The sequence below is a fragment of the Pogona vitticeps genome, chromosome 1 (genome assembly GCF_051106095.1).
Source record: "Pogona vitticeps strain Pit_001003342236 chromosome 1, PviZW2.1, whole genome shotgun sequence".
In the NCBI taxonomy this organism is placed as follows: Eukaryota; Metazoa; Chordata; class Lepidosauria; order Squamata; family Agamidae; genus Pogona; species Pogona vitticeps.
In genome coordinates, this window is record NC_135783.1 from 142,184,542 (window position 1) to 142,206,440 (window position 21,899).

At 43.5% G+C, this 21,899-nt stretch overlaps 1 protein-coding gene and 1 non-coding gene across 3 annotated transcripts in view; both read right to left on the bottom strand.

Annotated features, from left to right (window-relative positions):
* The window catches only part of HS1BP3 (HCLS1 binding protein 3), a 51,424-nt gene extending 34,372 nt beyond the window's left edge, over positions 1 to 17,052 (bottom strand). For both annotated transcript variants that reach the window (XR_012087833.2, XM_020784279.3), the window contains exons 1-4: positions 15,873 to 17,052; positions 9,375 to 9,540; positions 1,930 to 2,137; positions 1,164 to 1,362 (exon numbers count right to left, since the gene is read on the bottom strand). Coding sequence is in view for 1 of the 2 variants with exons in the window: in XM_020784279.3 (XP_020639938.3) it covers positions 1,164 to 1,362; positions 1,930 to 2,137; positions 9,375 to 9,540; positions 15,873 to 15,913 (614 nt within the window). In the remaining variant the exon portion in view is untranslated. The remainder of the gene's footprint in view (positions 1 to 1,163; positions 1,363 to 1,929; positions 2,138 to 9,374; positions 9,541 to 15,872) is intronic.
* TRNAS-AGA (transfer RNA serine (anticodon AGA)) lies at positions 16,210 to 16,291 on the bottom strand. The gene has a single exon. It is a non-coding gene; the product is annotated as a tRNA-Ser (tRNA).
* Positions 17,053 to 21,899: the final 4,847 nt, after the last annotated feature.

Below are 21,899 nucleotides of genomic sequence, written 5' to 3' on the forward strand. Positions count from 1 at the left end.
TTGGGATATATAGTGTCAAGAAGAGAAGGGAGGAAAGGAGTTGCCGGCCAAAACACTTCGTGGCCAAGTTGTTTCCTACCTCTGCCTTACAGCACCACCCAGTTCCTAGCCACAGCATTTGGATACCCAATCGCTTAATGCCAGAAGACATTTCATCACAACAGAATGACTAATTTGAAACTGAAGACATAAATAATGCTTTTAGACTCTACAACATAGAGAAATCAGTCCTAGGAAGCATTATTTCTATGGTCTCTTGTTAGCAAACCAGAAATGCAAGCTACCGTTTCTTTATTGTTTCAATAAAATTAGTACCTCCTGCTTTCTGTAATGCTTTGCCATGAAGCCATGCAACAAGGCCTCTCAGCCAGACCAGCTTTTTTTTAAAAAAAAAAATTTAATGCTGGATGCATGTTTTCAACTTAAAAAGATCTTTTTGTCAATTTCAATGCACAGGAAAAAAAAACAAAGAGTTTGTGGTCAGAAAATTAAGACAGAATCCAAACAAAAATTACTTCCCATTGTTTCCATGTTCTGCTCTTGCATTTAAATCAATGGGGCTTAAACATACTGAGAGTGTGACCACATTTTTTCAATGACTGGTCCTGATGTTTTCATATATCACCTAATTGTTATCTAAACTCGCCCAGAAATGTCTTCTTTGATTGGCACTCCAAGACTGTCAGACTTCTCTCAACCCTTCAATTGATGGTCTCTTCATTGACAGTCTTGAGGACAAGAGAGGGGACCTTCTGTACGCAAATGTTATGCTCCTGATTGCCATGCAGAGATGACTCTTCCCTTTCCATTGCCCTGCATGTCCTGTTTAAGAAGCATCAACCTGGCTTCCTAGACTTCTAAAACACTTTTGTGTACAGAATAAATCAGGACTGAATTAGTATTGAATGCACTATAAACACCTTAGTGCAGCCATTCTGAGCAGGGGCTGTATGGCCCCCTCAGGGCCTTGGCGCATTGGAAGGGGGCCACGGACTGGAAACAGTTCTTCACACACCACCTTATAAAGGTTTCTTATGCAACTTATACAACCCTATCCAGCCTACATTTCTTTCATATTGTGTGTAGGGCCATGGCCAAAAAAACCCCCAAAACACTGAGAATGGCTGCTTAGTGTATTTAGTAATCAAATCAAAGGGACGTACTTGAGAACACCAAGTGGATCATCTTCTTCTTCTTCCTCCTCCTCCTCCTCTGATTCTTTTTCTTCTGCTGCTACTTCTTCTTCTCCCACGGTAACATCTTCACATAAAAAGGGTCCTATTACGAATTCATCGTCCTTATCTTCTTCCTCATCAGGAAGGTTTTTACTTTTGACATCAGTGACACAGGTGGACCTGGTGCCTGTAAAATCATGCGTAGAGAATGGGCATTCAAAGTGATTGTGATTTCCCTACACCTTTTAACTCTCGTTTCTGAGAATACAGCATACAGAGCTGGGAATTATATCTCCAGATGTGTAAGACGGAGAAATCAGTGGGCCTCTTAGCTCGGCTGCTTCCAGGAAGAGAACTCCTCCTGCTCTGAACCACAAGGCACGGGGGGCACCTCTTCTTTCTTTTCCCCTTAACAGATTTTCCCCTAGCAAGAAAAAAAGGTGGGTACAGGAAGAAAAAGAAAAAAAAATTGGGAAAACCTGGGACAGCTGAACACTGACAGCAGCTGCATCTGGCAACTTCCCAAAAATTTCTACGGAAGAGTTCGATCCCCCCACTGGGCCTCCTTGACAGGGGCTGGACTGGATGATCCCATCGGCTCCCCTTCCAGCTCTGCAGTTCTAAGATTTATTATTTCAAGAGATCACGACAGCAGAGATCTGGCCTTTAAAAACAGTGGAAGGAAGACAATTCATTTTGCAAAATCTCTCCAAGGTATTCATAGCCACTGCACTGAACACATTTTGGGGATTACCTAGGAATTCCAGTAATTCGGGGCTTGTTGCTAGGCCTGGTTCCTTTGAAATGGATCTCATGATCTTATTGAAGGCAGCTCTTCGTTCCCGAATTTCGGATTCCGACACAAACATCACTTTCCTCGGCAGTGGCGGCAGAGCGGTTTGAGGGTAACGTGTGACCAGTTTCTGATAAAACTCTTCAATTTCACTGTACGTCTTTGAGACCTACACCAACGCGGACAGAACATGGTTATTTTATTCAGCAGCCGATACAGTGAAAAGCACAACACAGCAGACTGTTCTCCGTGATTTAAGGTAAATATTATAGGCCAATATCTTGTTGCATTATAGAGCTGCAGATGGGCGATGGTGTAAATACCCCTTATACTCTGGCAAACTCTTCCCTGCATACTCCGTCTTCTGCCCCTCCCAAAGCATCTGATGGCAATGGATATTCTCAGAAATAAAGGATCAGTCCAAGATGCAAATGAATGGAAGTGGGAGACAGGAAGAGAAACAGCCAGGTGCAATTACAAACTAGAGACAAAGAAGGAGAAGTAGCATGGCGTTACATACAGACTCAGACCCTTTTGGGCCACCATGTCAGCATAACCAATGGTCGCAACAGCAGGTGGATTCTGGGAGTTGTAGTCCACAAAGGAACTTTTCTCACCTATCTGCAGAACTGGGGTACTTGTATCAGGTGGAGAAAAGCAAAGGGCCATCCTCTAAAAGGAAGCTGCGGGCTGGAACGCATGAAAAGGATTGCCTCGTGACCACAACAAATACACGGAAGAAGGGGCTCGACTCCAGAGCCCTGAGGTTCTGAGTCTGAGACTCCACTGACTGGGTGTGTTGCTCTTATTGCTGATAACTGGTAGTAGGTGATGGGAAGAAGAGGAAGAAAAGCACACCTCATCTAGGGAGGGAACCTGGGCCTCGGTGGTGAATGGAAAATCCTGACCACCACAGGGAGAGTCACCTTAGGCTAACCTATTCATGAGGTTGCTGAAAGAATAAAGTGGCATAAACAGATGTATATACATAAATATCCCTGTTCTACTTGGAGGAGGACGGGACTCAAGTCTGAAAAATTAGATAAACATAAACCTGGGTTCAGGTTTCGTATCAACTAGAGATATATTGGATGAACCTGGATAAAAGCTGTTTATGAAATTGCCCTAAGAGAACATTGCTTCTGGAGATCACCCACCATTGCTTGATTGCCATCTGCTAGCTGTGTCAAAAAAAATGTCAGAGCCGAATTCTATGACTCAAAGCAGATGCATGCATGCCTGCATAAAGGGAGTGGGTGATTTTCTTGTGGAAGGGCTCTGGAAAGCTTTAAATTTCCTGTGTGTGTATGCATACACACATACACAGAAGAATGCTGAAAGTTTACTGCAAATTCTCAGACAATCACTCTTTTGGGTAGAGATGGCCTGACATTTCTTTTTGCGATTATTTAGGGTCACATAGGAAGAGGTACAGTGAAGCTTGAAATCCACAGCAAACACAGAGGATGTCTCAGAATCGCCGTCAATCAGAAACAACTTGTAAACAAGAGCAGTCAAAGATATGGGGACCCTGACATCCGTTCAGCACAAAGCATGCACTAGATAGCAACACTACTTGCGACAGGGTGTGTGTATGTGTGTGTCTCCATGAGAGCAAACAAAAGCAGGGGGTTTGCATGGGAGCAAGACAGGAAACAAAATGGGTCCAAGAGTGAGGACCTAGGAAGTAATATGTTTTAAAAGGTGGCCAAATAGTTGGGTAGAAGCAAAGCGAAAGCTATGCCAGTCGAAGGCTCTCTTTTGCTCAGGTTTGTAGTTCACCAAAATGAGCTTTCTTCCCTGTTTGCAGAATAAGGGCAAACATAAGGAGGAATTCAAGGGCTTAGCTCTCAGCTGGTTGAGGTATCACATAAAGTTTCTGCTGCTGCTGCTGCTGCTGCTATTAACTGCTATCAAGTCATCCTTGGCTGACGATGACTCCATGAAAGGCTACTAGCTGGTAGCTGCTGCCACAAGGCTGCAAAATCTTTGGCTCCCCCCACCTCCTCCATGTTTTCAATGACAACACCCACAATCGCCGTCTGAGAACGGAAGCTCCAAACACCCGAGAGGCTAAAAGTTCCCTCGTCCTGTGCTTGAGGAACCCAGCACAGCCTACAAAAGATTCTCTGTATAAAAAGTACTCAAAGACCAAACGACCCAAGGTTTTCAGGCGTGTTCTTGGGTGAATGGATGACGAAACAGCAATATTCTGAACAAGCAAGGGCAGGGAGACAAAGCAAAATTTTAAACTTTTCCATAGGATGTCATATTGCATTTTGTTGTTGTTGTTTAGTCGTTGTGTCCGACTCTTCGTGACCCCATGGACCAGAGCACGCCAGGCCCTCCTGTCTTCCACTGCCTCCCAGAGTTGGGTCAAATTCATGTTGGTTGCTTCGCAGACACTGTCCAACCATCTTGTCCTCTGTCGTCCCCTACTCTTCTTGCCCTCACACTTTCCCAACATCAGGGTCTTTTCCAGGGAGTTTTCTCTTCTCATGAGATGGCCAAAGTACAGTGGTGCCTCACTTAACGAGCGCCCCGGTTAACGACGAAATCGCATAGTGATTTGTTTTTTGCGATCGCATTGCGATGTTTTAAATGGGAAAAATCGCTTTGCGATGATCGGTAAGCTGTTTCACTTACCGATTTTCGCATAGCGATGTTTTCCCAACAGCTGATTGGCAGTTCCAAAATGGCTGCCGGGTAGAAAACATGGCCGCCCACTGTGTTTTGGGGAGGATTCCTCACATACTGGGCAGCGAAAATGGCCACCGTATGGAGGATTTTCGCTTAAAGGTAAGTTTTTTGCCCATAGGAACACATTGAAGGGGTTTCAATGCATTCCTTTGGGCTTTTAAAAATCGCTCAGCGATGATTTTTGCTGCACCGATTAACATTGCTAAGCGAGGCACCACTGTATTAGAGCCTCAGCTTTAGGATCTGTCCTTCCAGTGAACACTCAGGTTGATTTCCTTCAGAACGGATAGATTTGTTCACTTTGCAATCCAGGGGACTTTCAAGAGTCTCCTCCAGCACCACAATTCAAAAGCATCAATTCTTCGGCAGTCGGCCTTCTTTATGGTCCAGCTCTTGCTTCCATACATCGCTACTGGAAAAATCATAGCTTTGACTATGCAGACTTTTGTCGGCAAGGCAATGTCTCTGCTTTTTAAGATGCTGTCTAGGTTTGTCATCATTTTCCTCCCAAGAAGCAGGTGTCTTTTAATTTCATGGCTTTTTGTTGCATTTTAGGGTATACCTAAATTAGTATACCTGCAACCACAAGTCTTGTTTCCCACTGTTTTATACCCACTTTGCACGTAACCTTTTTACAAACGTAGTGAACCAAAATGTCCTACAATGTTATTAGATGCAATCAGATCACTTTGGAGTTAAGGTGACCCTCATGAATGAATGACCTTTCAAAATGTCATTAACAACCTTCCCTTTTCTTAAAGAATAAACTTGCATTACATCTGGAAACAAAACTATTTCAGACAGGAATCTACCCTGCAGGCAAGAGTGTTGGTCACAATATTGCTCTTATGAGAATTTCAATCATTCTGCCATTTAATGTCATACATAGGGAAAGAGGCCGGGAGGAAAATTATTTTAAAGAGGAAGGATTTTGAAGAACACTTTATAGCTTAACTTCAGAATTCTTGTGTTTATCGTATTTATAAGATGGTCAAGAGTGGGTACACATCTCTCCCCCCCACTCAATAGTTCAAATCCTGGTAAGCAGTTACACAAAAAGCATTACTTTGGGAAGCATATTACTGTTAAGAAATCTCTGTAGACATTACCTATTGCCCACCGAGTCACGCAACTCTGCCTGTGACAGATAATTCTCTAGATACAGTGGTGCCTCGCTTAACGGGCACTCCGTTTGACGATGAAATCGCTAGACGTCGATGTTTTTGCAAGTGCAAAAGTGATTGCAAAATGATGTTCCCTATGGGGGAATTTCGCTTTGCGATGATCGGTTCCCTGCTTCGCAACCGATCATCACAAAGCGATGATTTTCGGCCAGCTGATTGGCAGTTTCAAAATGGGTAAATAAAATGGCCGCCCGCTCTTTTCTGGCACGGATTCCTCGCTGCACAGGCAGCGAAAATGGCCGCGCTATGGAGGATCTTCACTGGACAGTGAGTTTCAAGCCCCTAGGAACACATTAATTGGGTTTTAATGTGTTTCTATGGGCTTTTTAAAATCGCATTACTTTTTCGTTTTACAGTGATTTCGCTGGAACAAATTAATGTCGTAATGCGAGGCACCACTGTACTTCTTAACTTATAGCAATTAGCTTCTAAAAGGACCTGCGTAACTGTGCAACAAGATTTCAGTCAATGAATGATCTTGGTGGCAGCCTGCCTAGCTGCCTGAGCGTCATTAAAACCCAGAGAAAGAGATCATAGAAGGGTGAGCAGAGAAGAAAGTTACAGACTGATAAAAAGCCTCAGCCACCTCACAGTTTTCTATTGATTCCAAAAATATAATGAGACCAAAGTCTAAAGGGCTTGAGAACGAGGCAGAAAAACTGAAGTTTGTTACTTGGGGAAACAGAACTGTAGGAAATTGGAGAGAGGCGCGGAATTATGGCACAGAACTAGCCTAATAAAGAACTATCTTCTCTTACCTCTGCTGAGGGATGCCAGGGAAAATGCTGTATTATAAGCATCTTCAGCAGAGACAAAATGGCCAAAATTCTGTTGCATAAATTGTGCTTGCTAAAGAACGATGACATCACCAGTAGGAGATTTTTTTTTAACATGACTTCCTTCTTTTGTCCTGTGGCTTTTTCAGCTCACGAGTTACTTATTTCATGGTATGGAAGCCACAGGATGGGAGGAACAGGTCTCCAATTACCCAAAATCTCTTTCTGCTGGTAAAATCCAACAGTGGTTGTAACCTGCAGTTATTAAAGACCTCCTCCTTCCATCTGGCAGCTTCCATACCATAAACTGGACTACTTGAGAGTCAAACAAGCCATGGAACAGAAGAGGAAATCGTTAATTATCAAAAAAATTCCCACCAGTGATGCCATCATTGTTCCTCAAATGTTAAGTTATACAACAGCCTTACAGTCAACGGATCTATAGCCAACCAAGAGAAGAAACAGAAAAACCCACCCCATTTACAAGACCTGAGAAAGGTACTGCTGCGCCCTGAACAATGTCTGAAGGTGCTGAGCTAAAATCTCTCAGAAGGTATTTATCTGAAAAATATTCTGAGAAGTTTTCTTCTTCTTCCTCCCTAAAAATCGAAGGCTACTTTTTCGGAATTGCTTCCAAACTGTCTGCACCATTTTGGTGGCCCACCACACCATCCCTACCACAAAGCCCTAGAACAAGTCGCAGTAAAAGGCACTGTGAAGAAAGCAGAATGGCCAGGCTGCCCAACTGGCAGTGCCTGTGAAAAATTAAGAAATCCTTTGATGAAAAACAAGACATCTGTGGTGTAACCATACATTGAACCTCAGCTCAGGCAAACTGCTGGAGAACTCCTCCTTCTCCTGTTGAAATGACACCCCTTGCCTACAGGGTGGAGAATTTGGGGGAGGCCATTTGGGCGCAATGACAAAACCCAGTCCAAGGACTACTGCTTGTTATCCTGCCTTTAGCATGAAAAAAACGTTCTTTCTAATTCCCTTTGTGTCATGGCCTGCTTGTGATGATAAACACTCAGATAATGATGCCGGAGTGCCCTCTACTGATCCTGTTCATTGCCTACACGATTCCGAACCTTCTTTCTTTCGTTTTCCCACAAGACATTTCAACCACAGAAATGAACACTTTAAAACACCGGAGCCAGAGAGCCTCTCACCTCTCTGGACCTCTAAGACAGCACGTTCTCCGAAACTGAGAGAACCACAGCAATACTATAATGCCCCTTAGAGTGCTTCTCCATGATCAGAAGATCAGGATCAATTTCATTTTGGTCCTGGAGTGATTTCTGTAGGACCTGATGAAGTGCCTTCCATGTCATAAGAGATGTGGGAATCACTCTGTTACTAGGTCCTAGTTCCATTCCCGGGTGAACACCTCATTACTCTTCTCTAACGATTAGTCATTTGCTGCTGCGGCAGCTTGCCAAAGGCCATGGACACCAACATAAATGGCCAACAGGATTCTGTCCGTGCTTGTCCTGTGCTTCATTTAACTGAAATACAGTAATTGCTTATTCCTTCAAAAGTCTTACTCTGCCGCCTCACTGTGGCATGGGCAGTTATTCCTGGGCTAGGCCAAAGAAACCCAAGTTCTGGCAGATTTTGCCAAGCTGTTAAAGCTTGGAGAACGATTCCACTGTCGGACTGTGTGTGTGTGTGTTTATTTATTTATTTGGTTTATACCCTGCCCATCTAGATTGAAGTCTACTCTGGGCAGCTAACAATAAAAAATGGAACGACACAAAGGGCATTAGAAAGAAGTGTAGCCAGTCTCCAAGGTTCACCAAGGAGCAGCCCACTAGTTTGACTATACAGTGGTGACTCGCTTAACGATGATAATCTGTTCCAGGAAAATCGCCGTTAAGCGAAAACATTGTAAAGTGAAATTAAAACCCCCATTGAAATGCATTGAAACCCTTCAATGTGTTCTAATGAGGTAAAAACTCACCGTCCAGCAAAGATCATCCATACGGCAGCCATTTTCACTGCCTGTATAGCGAGGAATCCGTCCCTAAGCACAGCAGGGAGCCATTTTAAGCACCCGGCGGCCATTTTGAAAACCCAACAATCAGCTGTTTTTGATCGTCGTAAAGCGAAAATTGGTTCCCGAAGCAGGGAACCGATCATCACTAAGCGAAATTCCCCCATTTAGACCATCATTTTGCGATCGCAAAAAGATTGTCGTAAAGCAGATTCGTCGTAATGTGGGGCAATCGTTAAGCAGGGCACGACTGTATAGTTTGACTATCCAGTGTGTGCGTGTGCATGCGTGTGTGCGTGCTTCTTCTGATGTTTGCCGTTTCAAATCCTATGAAAGAACTTGGAGAGCCATGAATGTATAACTGAAATAGTTTGACCGTGCACGACTAATCCTAATTACAAAGTCCTGGATTGAGCATTTTATATAGATAAAATGAAATGCTCAGTCCAGAACTTTGTAATTAGGATTAGTTGTGCACAGTCAAACTATTTCAGTTATTTGACCATGTCAGTGTTTGGGTGACTCAAAAAATATTTCGCTGGATTAACATGCCATTCCTACCGAGTGGAATGCCTTAATTCATAGAAAGGGATGGACACGTATGGCCAGAAGCCTCTGGAATCTGCCCACAACAGCCCCATCATTAGCTGTACAATATCATGAAGAGATTGACAAGGTTTTCTATTCGTATCCTTTGTGATTTCTCCTCTCACCACTCCACTTTAGCCATCAAGAGTTAAATAATTTGATTACCATAAACTGAATGATGTCCTCAGGTTTGTGTTTTGCTGATTTGAAGGCAGCCAGCTGAGCGACAACGACAATGTTGTATTCGGCATGGCCAGACAGCATTTTCCCCCGGATCAGTTGGAACGCTGGAACCGAGAGGTCTACCCCAGTGTGAGTATTCTCAAGAGGCCTGCAAAGGTTAACAACTGAGAGGTCAATAAAAGACAGGCTATGTTTCGGTGACAATAGACTTCCAATACTGAGACCAGTTAAAGGCACAGGAGCCCCACGAAAATGTGGCAAAGGAAGTGGGTTGATGGGTTCCCAATGTTGCTTAGGCTGCAGTTTGTGTCTGCTCTGCATGAAAGCAAAGAATCCAGGGTAACCCAACGTTTGTTCCCAATTTCTCAAATAGCTGTGAAAGGAGTGATTTAAAGTGAGAAATTAATTTTGAGAGGGAGGCAGGTATGGCCCATCGCATTATCTGCACAATGAGCAAGTAATTTGTGTATTATGCAAAGGTGGCTTGCTTTAACTGGGCAAACTAGAATATGGTGACCCAGAGAGACAGAGAGAGAAGGAAACCTTTTGTGATTGGGATAAAGGATATAAATACAACTACAGTAGCAATCACTAAATAACAGGAGACAAAAGGAAAGCAAAACCTCTAATGCAGTGGTTCCTGTTCTTTAGTCTTCCAGAGGTTTGCATGCCAACTCCCAGCATCCTTGTTGGCTGGAATGCCTAGGGTTTGAGATCCAAAACATCTGGAGAGCCAGATGGAGATTCGTTCGTTCGTTTTGTCGTTCAGTCGTGTCCGACTCTTCGTGACCCCATGGACCAGAGCACGCCAGGCCCTCCTGTCTTCTACTGCCTCCCGGAGTTGTGTCAGGTTCATGTTGGTTGCTTCGCAGACACTGTCCAGCCATCTCATCCTCGGTCGTCCCCTTCTCCTCTTGCCGTCACACCTTCCTAACATCAGGGTTTTTTCCAAGGACTCTTTTCTTCTCATGAGATGGCCAAAGTACTGGAGCCTCAGCTTCAGGATCTGTCCTTCCAGTGAGCACTCAGGGTTGATTTCCTTTAGAACTGATAGGTTTGTTCTCCTTGCAGTCCAGGGGATTCTCAAGAGCCTCCTCCAGCACCACAATTCAAAGGCATCAATTCTTCGGCGGTCTGCTTTCTTTATGGTCCAGCTCTCACTTCCATACATCACGACAGGAAAAACCATAGCTTTGACTATTCGGACTTTTGTTGGCAAGGTGATGTCTCTGCTTTTCAAGATGCTGTCAAGATTTGTCATCGCTTTCCTCCCAAGAAGAAGGCGTCTTTTAATTTCATGGCTGCTGTCTCCATCTGCAGTGATCATGGAGCCCAGGAAAATAAAATTTGATACTGCCTCCATATCTTCCCCTTCTATTTCCCAGGAGGTGATGGGACCAGTGGCCATGATCTTAGTTTTTTTGATGTTGAGTTTCAGACCGTTTTTTGCACTCTCCTCTTTCACTCTCATTACAAGGTTCTTCAATTCCTCCTCACTTTCTGCCATCAGAGTGGTATCATCTGCATATCGGAGGTTGTTGATATTTCTTACGGCAATCTTAATTCCGGCTTGGGCTTCTTCCAGTCCAGCCTTCCGCATGATGTATTCTGCATACAAGTTAAATAAGCTGGGGGACAGTATACAGCCTTGCCGTACTCCTTTCCCAATTTTGAACCACTCAGTTGTTCCATGACCAGTTCTGACTGTTGCTTCCTGTCCCACATATAGGTTTCTCAGGAGACAGATAAAGTGGTCAGGCACTCCCATTTCTTTAAGAACTTGCCATAGTTTGCTGTGGTCCACACAGTCAAAGGCTTTCGCATAGTCAATGAAGCAGAAGTAGATATTTTTCTGGAACTCTCTGGCTTTCTCCATAATCCAGCGCATGTTAGCAATTTGGCCTCGAGTTCCTCTGCCTCTTCGGAATCCAGCTTGTACTTCTGGGAGTTCTCGGTCCACATACTGCTGAAGCCTACCTTGGAGGATTTTGAGCATAACCTTGCTAGCGTGTGAAATGAGTGCAATTGTGCGGTAGTTGGAGCATTCTTTGGCACTGCCTTTCTTTGGGATTGGGATGTAGACTGATCTTTTCCAATCCTCTGGCCACTGTTGAGTTTTCCAAACTTGCTGGCATATTGAATGTAGCACCTTAACAGCATCATCTTTCAAGATTTTAAATAGTTCAATTGGAATGCCATCACCTCCACTGGCCTTGTTGTTAGCCAGGCTTTCTAAGGCCCACTTGACTTCGCTCTCCAGGATGTCTGGCTCAAGGTCAGCAACTACATTGTCTGGGTTGTCCGGGATATCCAAATCTTTCTGATATAATTCCTCTGTGTATTCTTGCCACCTCTTCTTGATGTCTTCTGCTTCTGTTAGGTCCCTCCCATTTTTGTCTTTTATCATGTTCATCTTTGCGCAAAATGTTCCTCTAATATCTCCAATTTTCCTGAACAGATCTCTGGTCTTTCCTTTTCTGTTATCTTCCTCTATTTCTTTGCATTGTTCATTTAAGAAGGCCCTCTTGTCTCTCCTTGCTATTCTTTGGAAGTCTGCATTCAATTTTCTGTAACTTTCCCTATCTCCCTTGCATTTTGCTTCCCTTCTCCTCTCTGCTATTTCTAAGGCCTCGTCGGACAGCCACTTTGCTTTCTTGCATTTCCTTTTCTTTGGAATGGTTTTCGTTGCTGCCTCCTGGACAATGTTACGAGCCTCTATCCAAAGTTCTTCAGGCACTCTGTCCACCAAATCTAGTTCCTTAAATCTGTTCTTTACTTCCACTGTGTATTCATAAGGGATTTGGTTTAGATTATACCTGAGTGGCCCAGTGGTTTTTCCTACTGCATTAGAACCATTGCTCTAATGCAGGGCTTACCAACCTTGGGTAACCCAGGTGTTCTTGGAATACATTTCCCAGAAGCCCTGGGCAGCACAGCTGGTGGTGAAGGCTTCTGGGAATTGCAGTTCAAGAACACCTGGATTACCCAAGGTTGGAAACCACTGTTGTAAGGTGTCCTTAGGGACACCACCCCTCCTGCAACGCCATTCTATAAACTACCAGTGTTAAAACTGTTTTCTCCTCTTGGTCATGAATGATAATGGCTTTATAAATGATACCTTCAAGGTGTGCTTCTGGGAGAGAAGCTCCTGCAATCTCATAGGCTGGGAAGGAAGTGAAGAGGGAGGGGGAAAAAAGAAAAGAAGCCACACTCTGGATTGGGTTAGGATTAAGTGGTTTCTAAGCTCAACAAGTTACTGATAAGAAACAATTAAGGTGCAAAGCTGCTGGATAGCTCAGCTAGGAGTGGGATCAGATGGAGATTTGTCCCACAATTTGGTCCGGGTGGGGATGGGCTGGTTCCACCCTTTTCTCAGTGACCACATGATGCATGTCCCATCGCAAACCAGCCTGTCCATGACTGATGCCTCCCTGCCCCATTTTTGGGCACCTGTTACTGTTTTTTGGTGCTAATTGGATCACCCCATTGCTTCCGTCCCAGTGTGTGTAAAATTGCTGAGTGGCTTAAGTTGTCCCTTTGCTTAAGTCACTGAACAATCTTAAGAAAAGGAACATTTCCTTCCTGCTTGCCTGTGGAGGGGAAGAGAAAGGACATTTTCCATTTCTTTTTTAATTGCTGCTAACACATCAGTGATGTTTTCAAAAGACCTGTTTAAAGAGGGCTTTCAATGCATTGATGGGCTTTGCCAGTTGGCCACAAGGGAAAGGAACGGCACCCATCCTCTCCCTTCCTCTCTGTAGGCAAGCAGGAGGGAAATTTTCCTTTTCTTAAGATTGTTATGGCTTCCCACTGCTCAAGATGGTTGAGTGGCTTAAGCAAAGCACAGAGGACAAGACAGGAGGAGGGTTTCTTTCCTTTTAAAGAAGAACAGCTTAAATCGTGCTGAGCAAGGCTTCCTGAGGTACAATGTGGTTGACATACTGCACCTCAAAATGACCCGGTTGAGCACCATCATTCTAATCTAGACCAACCCAGATTGTTTAGTTGCATCTTCAGTAAGGCATCTGGTTAAGTACAGTATTTTAAAACTGGGAATTGTTGTATAGTTTTAGCTGTTGTGAGCCACCTTGGGTCTCCTGTGGGGAAGAAAAGTAGCAGAGAGAGAGAGAGAGAGAGAGAGAGAGAAGCCCAGAGCGCACTCTCTCTCTCTCTCTCTCTCTCTCACACACACACACACACACACACACACAGAGAGAGAGAGAGAGAGAGAGAGAGAGAGAGAGAGAGAGAGAGAGAAGATAATGGTAATCCATTTCTGAGTTCTGTATACCTAGAAAATGGCTACCGTAAGTCAGAGTCAACTAGCAGAGTTTTCTCACTACGTAGCAGAGAGGAAACAAATTTTTCTCACAGGCAAGTTTCGGAACTTTCTTCTCCTTATTCTTCTAAAAAAATATTCCAGAGAAAGCCCATGAGCCAAATAGAGGGATTCAGATATTCAGCAAGAACAGCTCATCTCTCATACCACAAAATACAACACAGTGAAGTAATACAACAGTCATGGCAACAATGCATATTCTTTTCCTGTTAACCCTGCTTCCCCCTTCTTCTGTTGTTTCCCTACCTCATGAGAGATTGTAAGCTCCTCGGGTATTGCAGACCTTTTCTCCTGCAGTTCATATTATAAGGAACCATGAATCTTGACGGTGCTATACACTATTAATAATTACTGCAATTATCATCATAAGGAGGCCAGGCCAGGTGGCTGCATGGTGGGCATATAATTTCCTGCTCTTATTTACCAGTTGCATAGACTTAACTGAGAGTGCAAGCCTACGCGTATGGTATCCCCTCAAAAGTAAATCCCACTGTGTTCACCTGACTCTACTCCCAATTAAACACGCATAAATAGATGCCATACAGTGACAAACTGACTGGATGTCCCCCTACACCCTTTCCCGCCATCAACTCCAATTGAAATGAGCCCTCCTCAGCCATGGCTACCACTACCATGAAAATCTGGGTCCCTCAACTTCACTTCAGAAGGAACTCCAGCGTGGTTTAAGACTTGTGTGCGAAACAGAGCACCAGGAGGTGACTCCTTCCCTGATATTCAGATACAATAGGTCTCTGGCTGAGGAGGCATAGGTTGGGAGTTTGAGTCCCGACTGCGCCTCCTTGACAGGGGCTGGACTTGATGATCCCGTAGGGTCCCTTTCCAGCGCTGCCGTTCTAGGAGTCAATGGGATGAGAGCTTCAGCTGCTTAATTCACTTCTCTTGGCCAAGCACCTGGTAAAGGCAGAGAGGGGAGGCCTGAGGAAAACTCGACCCACCAACTGGTTTCCAGTTTAACAAGAGTGGCTGAGATCTTGATTAGCTCACTAAAAAAAAATCAAAATAAAACAAAACCAAATTTTAAAAAGGCTAGCTTTTGATCCATGCGTGTCTTCACCAGGCCGGGTACTGATAGGTTCTGGAGAGAGCAGGGGGAAAAACACAAAAGTTTCAGAAGTTCTTTTTTTCTAGTTCGTTTTTCACAAGCCAGAAATGGGAGGAGGAAAAAGTGAAAGGGGGCAATTAAGGAGAGGCCAGAGAGGCCCTGAGGGACAAATCTGACGGGGTGCCGTAGTTTAGTAGGAAAAACAAGGCGATGCCTCCTAAGAGACCTCTAAAATTACCTTCCTGTTGCTGTTTTTTATTTATTTATCATTATTTATTTAAAATATTTCTATGCCGCCTTTCCCCCCCAAAAGGACTCTAGGTGGCTTACATTACTAAAACAGTATCTAAATATACAAAGATTTTTTAAAAAAAGAATTAAACATGTACTATATTAAAATAGTAACTAAGATCAATATTAATACACATTGTTGTAAGCCGTCCAGAGACCTTTGGGTAGAGTGGGCGGCGTATAAGTTAAATAAATAAGTAAATAAATTTAAAACAACAGAGCCCAACAGCCCAGTTACGTGCCCATCATGTCGCCTGGGGATTTATGGAGACCCTTTGAATGAGCTCCAAAACCGGCCTGCCCTCAACAGCCCCGCTGCAAACTCAAGCCCGTGGCTTCTTTGCAGGACTTGTCCCATCTCCTAGTGGGCCTTCCTCTTCTCCTGCGGCCGCCTCCCCATCCCCACCCTTTCCCCCCCAGCCCGGGGGCCTTTCGCAGCGCGCCCTCTGGTGGCAGAAACATCTCTCTGGGCGATGGAAAAGATCGGAGGCCAAGAAAAACAAGAGGGGGGGGAAGAAAGAGGGAATCCCTTTGCGAGATTGGGGGTGTCCGGGTGCAGGCGAGTCTTTTCGGGGGACCCGGGGCCAGAAACAATACGAGCACACGCTCACCCTTGGGAGAAGGAGGCGGAGGCGGGGAGCCCCAGGGAGATCTTGATCCGGGCCCGATCCTTACAAAGGAGGGTCTCCCTCTCTCTCCCCCCCCCGTCAGGTCTTCCCCAGCAAAGGGGGGACCGCGCCCGGACTCCTTCCCTTTCCTTCCACCTCCTGCCCCCCCCGCGCCTTACCGAGAGGTGACCAGCACGGCCGGCCCGGCGCCCCGCTCCATGGCCCGAACTGCCCTCCCGCTTGCAAAACCGGACCACGGCACCCTCCCGTCCCCGGCCAGCGCCGCTTGAGGCGCGGCGAAGGACGGCGATCTGGGATCCGGCGTCACCAGATCCCTCCCGGGGTGTTTCCTTTCCCCGAAATGCTGGGCTTGGCAAAAGGGTGACGCCCGTCGCGCTGGCTGCTTTGGAGGCCTTTGGCCTAGAGATAGCTGTACATATTTTTTTTTCCTGTTTCTCTTGGGATTTGGCCAAAGTTTGGGAAAAAGGCGGGGAAGGGGTAGAAAAAGTGGTCCCTCGTAGTCGGCAGGATTCGAACCTGCGCGGGGAGACCCCAATGGATTTCTAGTCCATCGCCTTAACCACTCGGCCACGACTACTCCTAGTGATGGAAGGTTTCTCAGCACGCGTTTTTAAAGATTTGCTTCTCCAGCCTTGCACCTGACATGTTGAGAGGCGGGTGAAAAACCAGACTCTGTGTGTCCCAAGAAAAATGAGTTCATCCATTGGATCTGTTTGTTTTAGAATAATCAACTTAATCGCCTTAGATTTGAAACTAGGGCCTCTTCTTTTGCTATATAAAGAGTTTATATTCGGGTAGCTTTTGCAGAACTGGATCTGTTTTTTTTTAAAATATATATATATATATATTTAATCTGTCCTTGACATTTTGTAATTTATATTTTATATTCGCATAGCTTTTTCAGAATTGGATCTGAATTTTTAAATTTAATATATACTTCATATTTTATATGTTTATATTTATTTTATACTTTGTTATTATCATTTATTAAACTCTACCAAGTATTAATAAATAAACCACTTTTCTCCTTGAAAAAGGATCTGAGGCGGCTTACAACAATGAATAACAGTACTTAAAAGTTGAAAACCGTGACTAGGCAACCGCGGTTAACATAATGAAAAGATAATATTTAAAGCTAAGAATAATGAGTACAATGAGGCAGCTGACATCATTAAAAGGCAATATTAAAGCTAAGAACAATAAGTATACAAATGTTAAAGGGGGGTGGTGGAAGCAGTCCTCTGCCAAAGATTTATAGAAGACACCTCAAATTGCAGGGGTATGTCCAGTTTTCCAGTCTGGGTGTGCTCATGAGAAGAAAGTCACCATTTAATTTAATCCCAGAGCTGCTGCTTGGATTCACCATTGAAAGCCTGGTGCTGATTTAGGGTCGCTTTCTTGGATCACAGTCCACAGTCTGCTCAATCCGGTGCCACCACCGTCTGCTGGCCTTGTGAATGGGGTTTTTGCAGAACTCGAATGGAGAGGGTTGTGGATTGCAGATGAGGGTGCAGATTAGTCCGGATGAGGCAAGGCACGCTTGTGCCTGACAAAATGAATCCTGCCCCAGAGTCCACTTGGTACCGTGGTGTGTAGTCTGTGTACGCACGCAATCCTATGGGCCCTTGACAGAGACACACTGTCCTGGACACACAAAATGCCGTTGGGGTATTAATTTAAAATCTTTCTCAGCCCGCCTTTCTCCTTTAAAAAGGGGCCAAGCCGGCTCAGTTAAAAGACAACCTTTAAAAGCTGAAAACACTATATAGGCAAAAGAATTGAACAAATACCACAATAGAGGTGGTGAATTCACAGGTACTTAGCATCAGGTCCCATTTTACAAATTCAAAGAGAACGTGGATCCTGTCACAGGCTCCCTTTCACACACCCTCCCTGTTACGATAAAGCACCCGTTAAAAGAAATGTATCCCAACCTATGTGTACATGGCCACAGGCCATCAAACATGGTGGTGTATTTCCTTCCTCGGGTGGAGCCGCAACATACTTCAGAATCCGAAACACTATTAAGTTTGAAAATTAAAATTAATTTACTGTATTAATTATAATATTTATACACACCATCTTTATCAAGGATATCATCAAACCATTCTTTTTTTCTCTCCACAAGGAATGTGACGTGTACCTTTTTTCTTGACATTACGTTTTTACTGTGTAGCATGTAGCCCTTCTCAAGCAGAAGGGAACTACAGTATAATATTAGGGCGCTGATACCCCATGGGCAATAAAAACCAAGCCAAAAGGAATACTAAAGTTTAGATTCCTCTGTTCCCATGCCTCTTCTTTCTTCCCACCCTGTTAAAAGTTTCTGCATAAATATACGCAAGTGACATTGCAGTAAGTCCAAACTTTGTTTTCCCACCTTCTCAATTAGTCGCCGACCCACCAGAACCTGATCCAGCTTGACACAGTTCTGCAGCAACCAAAAGGTCTAGCTACAGGCTTCAGGGATCATGCTCAAAACAATGTTTTTGAATAAAACCTCGGCCCTACAGGCTCCGTGCAAGATAAACCTTGTTTGATTTCCGCAGATCCTGACTTAGAAGGCCTCTCTCTAAACCAGAAGAGTTCCAGCCTCTTGCTTAAAGGCCTCGTTGAGCCAGCTTGGCCCATGCCACAGGTGGTTACAAAATTGCTTCTCTGAGTGAAGAAAAGGAAGACAGAATATATCCACTCAAACCAGTTCAACACAATTGTCCAACCATTAACATCATGTTTAAAAATATATCAATTTTTTTCCCTTTAGTTTGTCTGACAGGCTGGTTGAAAAACCGCAGGCTGTTTCTTGACTGGTCCTTTAAGAGAAACCAAAGAAATGACTAATTTTTTTTTAATGATGCAGCGCCTCAGCTGTATTATTAAAGGGTAAAAGAAATTTCACTTCCCCTGTCCCTTCACTGAGGAGCAGAGGAAGTGTTTAATTTGCCAATATCCTGAAGCAGCTCACTTCTTATTAAGCCCCTACACAAGATTGGAAGGAGACGGACTGAAAAAGGGCTGTTTGCTTGGATGTGAGGATTGCACCAAATGACATATCACACCTTGCTCTCTGCTGTGTAACAGGGATAGAGTAACTCTCTCTCAGTGGGTACCCTCCAGTCCCCAGGGCTGACATAACCTCGAAGGCCTCGGTTTAGATCCCTCTCTCACAGGAAGGGGGTGCATCTGCTTCTTCAGGTTCCCGTGTGGGAAATCCTACCGATTACTCAAGAGAAGACCTGGTGGGGAACATGGACCCTGGGGTGGAATGCAATTACTTGCCCACAGGGACATCCATGACTCTGTCCTCCTCACGAATTGCTTATGGTATATAGAGACACGGGGGGCCTTTTCTTTGCCTTAGGACTAGTGAGGTTGATCTGAAATAACTGGGCTGAACATTCAAACATCTCCATTAATAGCATTATTGAATCTGATTAAGGAAGATCAATTGGTGAAAGAAAATAAGGATTTAATAGTAATAATGGTTACGGCGGCAAGGATAATATTTGCAAGGAACTGGAGAAATGATAATCAATTTAATTTGGAGGAATGGTATAGAGAATTATGGGACATGGCAATCAATGACAAACTGACATGTGATATGAAAATAAGTAGAGGCCAAATGAAAAATAATGATTTTTAAGAAAATATGGAATGTATTTCTGGAACATGTATTTCGGAGAGGGAGGGGGTTTACACCGAGAGAAGAAACAATGAAATTTTGGAGTGAAAATGGATGGAATGAAGTGTAATGTTAGTCCTGAAGGTGATGGGTGCACATGGGTAATTGTATTTTATTGTATCATTTTGTTTTGTATTTTATATAGGGTTTTTTGTGTAGCAGTAGGTTTATTTTGTATTGATAATTTTTAAAAAAAAAAAGACTAGTGAGGTTGTTTGCTGAAGTTAGACTTCAGGATTGTAAAACCGTGGAACCCTGTTTTACAGCAGGTGTTTTTTTTCCAGGCTTATTGTTTATTTGGTCATTTGTGAGATTCTCCCTGTTGCCAGTAGGTGGTGGTAGTAGGGCCTTTTGGGCCTCTCTTCACCATTAAATACCAGAACATTCCTTGCCACCCCCATCCCCTTCCTTCACTGTCCAGCTTTTCACATTCACACACAGTTGTTGGGAATACCACAGTATTGCCACAGAAGGTGGCACAGGAAGGTTGTCCACCGCCTTCACACGACAGCAATATTTTTATTTAAAACTTTTTACAGCATGTGGAGGAAGTGTAACTGAGAGTGGTGAACTGGCCCTTTATAAAGCAAGAGTCGCTAGCCTCAAGTTTAAGTTTTAATTCCCAGGAGCCTTGAGAAATGCCACAGCATCACTGTTTTAATACCTGTGATTTCATCATAAATGCAATTTTAAAATAAAGGTGTAGACCTCTTTCATTTTAGGGAAGGAGAATAAGAATTCACATGCCCACCCAGGCTGGGAGAAGACATACTCAAAATAATGGTTCTCAGGTTTATTATGAATACGGTCGTGATTATCAGTTGATAGATTTTTAAGAGCCCTTTTCTAATCTTGGTCCCCAAAGATAATGAGTTTGATGCTAGCACAGTGGTCAGGGAACAGGGGTAAATTACTCCAAATGGGGTAAAATGGGGTAAAAATGAAAATCCTGAGGGTAATGAGGATGAGCAGAGCCCCAATATTGATGCTCTCATATCCAAGATGAAGCAACATCATTTCTCCAAAACTGAAGTTTTCAAGTAAGTTGAAACTTTCAAAATAATTTTGAATAGATTCAATAAGATTTTGAATTCAAATAATGTATGATTTCCTTCCTTTCAAATCAAGGGGGTAATGTCGACATATATAATTTTTTGGGGGGGGGAGGTAAAAGGTAAAAAAGTTCCCTGATCCCTGTGCTAGCACATTGCTTTCAAGTTCTGATATTTCCCGGAAAAGCATGCAAGAAACTTCAAAAGTTTGGTGGGGTGGTTTTTCTTTCGTTTGGTTTTGGCTGGGTTTTTTTTTCGTTTGTTTCCCTCTGGTTGTCCTGCCAGCAGAGGCCGGCTTGGACTGAAACCACGTGCATTCTGTCCCACATCAGCATCCCTGGGTGTTCAGGATGGGCAAGTAAAGTTGCTTTCCCCCACCCCAGGCTCCTAAATTTGGTATTTCTTTAAAGGCACACAGCTAAAAACTACAGTCAAATCAACAGTCTATAGGTAGCAATAACAACACACACACTGAGAAATATTTCTGCAGACACCCTTCCCAGAATCCCCTTAAAGGATGATGTGCAGCGTGCAGTTCTTAAAGCCCATTTAAAAAAAAGCAAGCCACCAAAAGTCCACAGACTTGAAATCTAATATGAAGCGACACAAAAGGGAAAAGGGTGGAAAGAGGGAAAAGTGAATACAGTAGAACCCTTGTATCTATGGGGAATTGGTTCCAAGCCCCCTCCCGCAGATGCTTAAAAAGCGCAGATAGTAGCAAACACCTAATGAACATCTAGTAAATATGCTTTTAAACTTTTTTAAAATTATTATTATTATACAAACATCCAACCTACACAAGATAAACCTAACACCACATTAAAATACAATTACATATTACACAAGTGCCACCTTCACCCTTAGGGCTAGCATTAATAATATTTTTAAATTTCATTCATTTTCTCTCCAAAACTCCATTGTTTCTTCCCTCTGTCTATACCCCTTCCCTCTCTGAAATACATATTCCAAGAATACACTCCATATTTTCTTAAAGTCATTATTTTTGATAGGCCTCTTCTTATTTTCATATCACATGTCAATATATCATTAATTGCCATATCCCTTAATTCTCTATACCATTCCTCTAAATTAAGTTGGTTATCATTTTTCCAGTTTCTTGGAAAAACTAACCTTGCTGCCATAACCGTTATTACAATTAAATCCTTGTTTTCTTTCAACAATTGATCTTTCTTCATCTAGTAAATATGCTTTTAAACTTTATTAATTCTTTACTTGTTCAAAAAGAGGAACTTTTTCCTATCAGAAATCTCGCTCCTTCTAGCTAGCACTTCTCCCCCAGCTTCTCTGCAATTTTTCCTCCAGGCATTCTGAAGATCTGGACTATTTCTGAGGAAGAGATTTGCTGGAGCTTAAACTGCTTCCAGTGATTCAGTTTCATGGACCACAAACTTTGCTTTTAACACTATAATTTTAACACTTTGCTTTTAAAC